This window comes from Pezoporus wallicus, unplaced genomic scaffold (genome assembly GCF_028554395.1).
Source record: "Pezoporus wallicus isolate ANWC-B61680 ecotype Strahan unplaced genomic scaffold, APGP_CSIRO_Pwel_v1 contig_3858, whole genome shotgun sequence".
NCBI classification, from domain to species: domain Eukaryota; kingdom Metazoa; phylum Chordata; class Aves; order Psittaciformes; family Psittacidae; genus Pezoporus; species Pezoporus wallicus.
In genome coordinates, this window is record NW_026638754.1 from 2,492,496 (window position 1) to 2,500,135 (window position 7,640).

Consider the following 7,640-nt stretch of genomic DNA (forward strand, 5'->3'; position numbering starts at 1 on the left):
ATGTTGAGGACACCAGAACTGCACACAATACTCCAGGTGAGGTCTCACAAGAGCAGAGTAGAGGGGCAGGATCACCTCCTTCAACCTGCTGGTCACACTCCTTTTGATGCAGCCCAGGATACAGTTGGCTTTCTGGGCTGCAAGCACACACTGAAGCCAGCTCATGTTCATTTTCTCATCAACCAACACCCCCAACTCCTTCTCTTCAGGGCTGCTCTGAATCTCTTCTCTGCCCAGCCTGTAGTTGTGCCTGGGATTGCTCCGACCCAGGACCCAGGACCTTGCACTCTGCATGGTTAAACTTCATGAGGCTGGCATCAGCCCACCTCACAAGTGTGTCCAGGTCCCTCTGGACGGCATTCCTTCCCTCCAGCCTGTCAACCGAACCACACAGCTTGGTGTCATCGGCAAACTTGCTGAGGGTGCACTCAATCCCACTGTCCAGGTCAGCGACGAAGACGTTAAACAAGACCTGTCCCAACACTGATCCCTGAGGGACACCACTCGTTACTGGTCTCCTTTTTTTTTTTAAAAAAAAAAATAAATATCACATATACATCCCAGGTTTTACTCTTATTTTTTGGCGTATTTAAAAAAAAAATGGAGTAATGAGCTGTGAACAATCTGCTGCCCATTTGCCACGCAGCTCCGGCATAACACCTTTAAAAACCCGGAAAGAAAAAAAAAAAAATCCACTGTAGGGTCTGAGATTTAAATGATGAGACAAAATTTCATTTAAATTACAATATTAATTTTCTAATATTCCACTATAGCTATGGGAGCTCATAAGCACAGAGTGGATTTTAAAAACTCACTGAAGAACTTAATTTTTTGATCACAAGGCAATTTGTTTTTCTAGATCACTAATTAATAAGGATTTTTAAAGCTCATTTAATAAAATTACTGAAAGTGGATGAAAAACGTAATTTTTCTTGCAAATCAAACAATGTCCAAGAAGATACAACACAAATGCTACATTGTTGTTGCTAGCAAAGTTACCATTCCAAGATATTTTTTCTTAGAGTATGTCCCTAATCAACTACATGGAAAAAAAAAAAATGTAATTGATGCTGAGAAAGAGGATGACTCACTAAAAATTTTATTGCAGACGAGTACTAATATTAAAACAAAGACATACACGCTCACTGGAAATCAACATGACACATACCTTCCTGCTAACTCATCTGCTGCTTTCCACCTACAAAAGTATGAACAACTGCTCAAGATAAACCTACTGCTTTTGCAATTGGATTTTCACAAGCTGAATGGCCATCTGTAGGTAAAATTACACATCTGAAGAACAAAAAACACTCTTGCCTAGTTCCTTCCCTGTCCCCCTTCTCTCTAGAGGAAAACCTACACAGACGGGCAGCCTGACAAGCAGAAGGCAGCAATCCTATAAACGAACATGTAGCACACAAATCAGCTTGACAAGAAGCACCTCCAACTAGCACCAGATAAGTACATTCCCACAACCTTCTGTGCTATCCATCTCATGCCTTCACTAAATTTAATGGTGAACACAGCAAGTGTTAACAATACAAGCCACCATAAGAAAATGACATGCTGATTTTCCTCAAGAGCTACTCCATGGTTAAGGATCCTACCTCCTCTGTCCATAGCAGATGCACCCAACGTAAAGTCACAAGCTCCTGCCTGGCGCTGAGTGCTACGTGCGTCACTTGCAGAAGCTTCTCCCGTGTTTTTCCAGTGTATGTATTCTGACAGTTTACTAAGACTACATAAAGAAAGGAAAGAGCTTTGGTAAAAGTAACCACGTATTTATACAGACCATTTAACAGAACAGTTAAGAGCCACTTATTGTCCATCCTATACATATTCCTAGTCATATGGATTTATATACTCAGATGTATTCACTAAGGGTAACACATAGAGAACTTACTGCGTGACTATTACAAATTTCAACATCCACTACAGTCATGTTTACTCTATACATGCATATTCAGACCTACAAAATCATTAACTACTGCTTTCCTGCTTGGTATATTTTCTTCAGCCTTGCTTTTCAGCACACATAACCACCTTAGAGAAGGAACACCCAGAGGTACAAAGCTATGCATAAGAGCAGTAAACTGCCAAAGATTTTGACAAAAGGGATATCAGTCAGATCTTATCTGAAACAAAAGGCTCATAGTTCCTGGTCATTGTAGGGGAAATCAGTCAGGACAAAGGTGCTGATCTGGGGAGAGGGTTTATATGCATTTCAGTTTGCCAAGTTCCACCTCTGGATAACTGTAGGATACAGCCACTTTTTTTATTTTGGGCACATGCGAGCTTCACAACAAAATTTGAAAGCTATCAGAGAATTTTGGGTGGAAATCTTCCTCAATTCTGAGTTAACATTAAACACAGGAACAATATATATTGGAAGACATTACTGAGCACAGCTTCAAGACAGGCCTGAACACATCATTAAACCTTGGTGCTGTTATACCAAAACCAGCAACTTAGACAACAGACACTGATAACAGACAACTTATTCCAATTATAAAGTTGAAAATTTACCTAGAATATCCATGGATAACAGCATAATCCTCAGCTGTCCACCCATGAGTGTCTTTATGGGAAAGATCAGCACCATAATGAAGAAGAACTTTTATCAAATTAAGCTCCCCACCAGAAGCAGCGGTCATAAGTGGAGTTCTGAAACGTTCAAAATACTATATGAAACAGATAATATTACATAGGCACTAGAATTATTTTTATTCATACTTGCTCTCAAAAAAAAGTACTTCCCCGTTACTTTAAAATGAACAGAAGAAAGGGCAGTTTTCATTAAGTATTAAGAGCAACATTAAAATGGGAGGAGTCAGAGCAATTAAATTGTCAAGCTTCGGACAAAGCTTCCACGTAGACAATACTTACATACAAACTATGCTGCTATGCAGGGGATGGTTTTTTTCAATCGAGGCAATGCTGCTCAGCTAATGGCACCTTTCCTGCCAGAAGGGTCACCACACACAATGCCTTCTTGCAATCCTCAGTGCAAAAATCATCCACTGAGGTATGACAGCAGCCAAGTGCAGACTTGCTTTCAAAGCTCATTCCCATGACTCTCATCAATCCAACCTAACGAATACTAAAGGGACCCATGCAGAGTTTTGACATATCCCTCACCTTCCACAATGATCTCGAGCATGCACATCAGCTCCTTTTTTAAGAAGGAATTCCACTATCTCTTCCTGATGTTCCGAGACAGCAAGAATAAGCGGGGTACATCCCTCCTGATAGGACATACAACTCCATCAAGTTAAAAATCAAAGTGAAAAAGCCCCCTCAAGATGAGCATTAACATGACCTTCTGAAAGAGCTTCTGTAACAAATCTAAAAATTTACCTTATTCTGGGCATCAATATTGGCATTATGCTCAAGTAATAGCCCTGATATAGCCGTATTAGGAGATATAACGGCAAGATGAAGGGCAGTATTCCCATCTGCATCTGCCAGATTTGGGTCAGCACCATGCTCTAGCAGAATAGCCGCACACTTTTCTTGCTGGCACTGTACTGCCTGGGAACAACACACAAGAAGGGAAAAATTTCCAACATTTACACTCCACTTTGTTACAACTTCCCCAGCTTCCCTATAGTGGAACAAAAGAGCATCCTCGAAGATTGCCTAACATATGTCTATGCCACAGCAATTACAATATACATGGTTCTACAAAAGCCTATATAAAGAATCTGGCAAGATACATCATTTAGTGCACAATCAATAAGCTCCACTTACAAGAATATAACATTCCACATACCTTCATCAGTGGCGATCTGTTATCATTGTCAAAAAGATTTAGCTTACACTTGTTTTCTATGAGGTATGTGACGACATCCGCATGGCCATTTGCGCAAGCAAGATGCAGAGGTGTCCTAAAAATTAAAGTACATTAAATTAGCACAGACAAACAACTAAGGAAATCATTTCAGGCTGTGACAAATGGGTATGATCACAAGTTTCACTTTGCAAAGAAGCAAGCTTAAGAAAAGACTTCTCATTCCATTACCAGCAATGGCAGTTGCACACCAATTGCCTGAGGCTTGCTGGCAAAAAGTTTTCAGAGCGTCCACTTAGTAAGGTGCTATTTCCTTCACTGCAGAACTGGAAGTGCACAGATTCCTCTGCCTAGGCAATGGTCACTGCTTCCAGCAGTACCACACACATGGCACAGCAACAGAGACCAAAGATCAGAAAACTGAGGACTACAGCAAGTAGGCTCATTCATGTGCTAGAAGTGTATCAGACATGTAGGATATAGGGTTTTTAGCAAGAGCATTAGTGTTTCCCTGCACTTTGAGAATTACCGGTTTTTCTCTAGCTTGCTTACTAGGGCTGCAAACACTTGCAGTTAGGTGCCTCTGATAAGGTGTAGTAAACCAGACAGCAAAACACTGTAATCTTGACTACAGGAAAGTAAAATCTGACCTTCCTGACATGTACGACTATTACAGCAATAAAAAGCCTACGACAGAGGAAGCCTTCAAGGAGGGAATATCATGTTTCCACAAAACACAACCAGCATAAGCAAATGAAACACAGAATGAAAAGAAAAAGAAAAATGAAATTTTTCTTCAAGTTAACACCTTGCAAAAAAAGAGAAGAGCTCCTTCAAACCACAGAACATCCAAAGTCTGGTGTTAATTAACCAGCCAACTTGTACGCAAAGACAAAATCACCCAGACCTTCTTTGCATGTGTTTCCCTCTAAACCACAGGCACCAAGCAGCACAAGCTTCATTCTGTGCAGAAGGCAAAGTGCCTGCTGCTCTGCAGGACACATGTCCCAACAGAGCAGGAGACAAGCTAGAAAACAGCCAGGACCCTTCTGCCTTGAAGGTGCAGCAACAGAAAAACCGCACAGGAACACAGCAATTCCTAATGCAGATACTTGTTACAGGGCAGCTGATGGATCTCCTCCGGGGAAACAAGGTTAAGGGCAAGAAAAACATACAAAACTACAAAAGAACTTGCAACGTCTTGCTACAGAGAGAGAAGAGACTCGAGCATTGCAAGAATGACTGCCACAACTTTTGAGAAATTCCCATGTGAGTATGCAGAATCCTTCATCTCTGAAGAAACAACTGACTGATAGTATCTGAAAGCTAACCAGGACTGGTTTAGATTATCATGGACTCTTTCATAAAGCTCCTACTGCCACTAAGCACTATGAAACATGAGAAAAGTGAAGAAGTTACTATCAGCTCTGCAAACAGAAAAGCCTTCAGAAAACCAGCAGACTCTTGCTGCAAGCCTCCTCAATCAAGCCCCTCAGACTGCCAGCAGGGAAGGAGATGGCTCTGCTTGAAGCAAGGCCTGCTCAGCTCCACAACAGATAACTTCAGGACACAAGCTGGCAGAGAACAACAGAGTGCTTGCAGTTGCCTTTTCCCACAAGAACACCAAAGCTGCTCTGCCACCCAGCCCTGAGGACCCTGGGCAGCCCTTGTTCCTCCTGTGGCTGCAGTTCTACACTGATCACCCATGGGGTAGAAGAGAACTGCCTGAGCAGTCCTCCCCACAAAACCACACCACTGGGAGACCACAGGGAAACTGCAGGTTGGTGGCACACGCTTCTAACAGCACTTGAGCCTATAACTCAGCAGCTACAAGCTGCTCTAGAGTTCACTCTGACAGGCAGCTTGACAAGGTATAGCTCTCTTCCCAATTAGCTTTGATCCAGGACTCATTACTAGGCAGCATCACACCTACAGTACTTCCAGCTCTGGGCTGAGGTTTGGACATTTTTTTCTGCAAAGCTGAAGACTTTGTTAGACCACCTCTGAAAAAACGCCTGCTCCTAACTGATGCTGTTCAAAGTGCATTTTCTGGGAGGACCTATGGGCTACAGGACCTGTAGGTGTGATACTTTCCCCATCCCTGGTAGAGGATTTTGTTTTTGGAAGTCCCAAGGACCAGAACTGAGATATTCATATTACCAAAGCACTCATTTCAGCCATTACTTCCCACACTTCCTACTCTTCACTTCTATTTCCCGTGACATCAACTGTTCCAGTCATTGGAGGACCCAATGAAAGTCTGAAACATGACTGCAGCTGGTGGTCACTCACAACTCACATCACACCCACAAGCACTGGTGGGCCTGAAGCCCTCATGGAGGGTATAGTGTACAGCAGAAACACAGAAACATTCAGCAGCTATTTCCATAAATACCATTGGGCACCTCAACTCAGACACCTGGAATATACACAGAACACAGTCCACCTTAAAACCACATCCCCTACCTACAGCTGCACAAACAAATACTGACTGGCAACACTCAGGCACACCACCAGCATTACTGAAGGGCCCGCTTACCATGCTCTTCCTTGCTTCTCCTACACATCTAGGTCTTTTTGAGGCAGTAAGCTAGCTGGCTGGCAGAAGTCCAGTATTCAGGACAGACAGCCGAGGGAGCTGAGCTACTCTGGTAAAACCCGGATCTCTTCAGAACATCACAAAGGTTTTGACTCTGAGTTATTTCAGAAAAGTCATTAAAGACACATTCAAGACCCAGAAACTGAAGCTGAATCCCTTCTGCTTACGATGGATCGCTAGGAGCTATGCTACAGTCTCCTTAAGATACAACTGCCAAGCACTTGCTATGCTTGACCCAAAAACTCACACAATAACACCTGCCAGAAGCAGCAGCTTCTCCTGCAAGTTGCCGCCTGGACCTTCCAACCCAAGATATCGACTACCTGTAACAAACCAACTAACTGCCATCTAAAATCAGGTTGTTGCTTTGGCTGCCACACAGCAGTCAGAAAAGGTACATCAGGCAACTGCGCACGCACCATCAACAAACCACACGTTTCTTCTGCTCTGTGGCTCTTTCCTGCCTGCACTGCTTAACCCTCCTTAAATTACCCGCAGTTAAGGGAGGGCAGCTTTCTCAGTTTAAATGCAACTTACCTTTGGCAGGCTGCTCCCTTCCATTCCTGCGCCCCAAGCAAGGAAGTAGGACTCCGGCAAAGAAGGCCGGGGAAAAAGGCGACAGCTGGAAGCCAGGCCGAATTTAAGGGCTTCTGCCAGCGCAAGACCGACTCCCACACCCAGCCGAAGGCTGAGCTCGGCTGCAAACGACTCTCACTCCCCGCATGCTGCGGCCATTCGACTCCAGCGCCGCTGAGCTGCTGCCGGGGGCTGCAGCTGCTCCTGGCACTGCAGAGCCTCCCCGACCCCGCCTCAGCTCTCTCCCTCCGCCGTTCCCCCCTTACCGCTCCGCCTTGTCCCGCTCGTCGACGCCATGCTTCTTCAGCCCCTGCCGCACCTGGGCCAGGTCGCCGCAGGCGGCCGCGCGGTGCAGCTTGCCCAAGTCCTTCTTCCGGAGATCGTATGCACCGGCGGCAGGGGGCGTTGAGGCGCTGCCGAGAGGCTGCTGCCCCTTCTTCCTCCCGAACCCGAAGAGCCTCTTCATGCCGCTGCAGGAACGCGGGCACGGGCCCGCCTCAGGGGAGCAACATCAGGAAGCACCATTCCAGCTGGGCGGGGTCCCGAGCGAACATCCGGTAGCGGCCCCGGCACGGTACAACTGCTCCAGGCGGAGCTCGTTCTCCCGCCGGCCACTACCGGCTCAGGGACCCGCCCTCCCTCATGCAACGGCCCGCCTCGCGCAAGCGCCAGTGC

At 45.2% G+C, this 7,640-nt stretch overlaps 1 protein-coding gene across 1 annotated transcript in view; it reads right to left on the minus strand.

Annotated features, from left to right (window-relative positions):
• Positions 1-7,431, minus strand: part of LOC130600687 (ankyrin repeat domain-containing protein 26-like) — a 57,356-nt gene extending 49,925 nt beyond the window's left edge. Inside the window, 6 exon segments of the mRNA XM_057412201.1 lie at positions 1,608-1,738; positions 2,527-2,664; positions 3,139-3,245; positions 3,358-3,531; positions 3,773-3,887; positions 7,232-7,431. Coding sequence (XP_057268184.1) covers positions 1,608-1,738; positions 2,527-2,664; positions 3,139-3,245; positions 3,358-3,531; positions 3,773-3,887; positions 7,232-7,431 — 865 coding nt within the window.
• Positions 7,432-7,640: the final 209 nt, after the last annotated feature.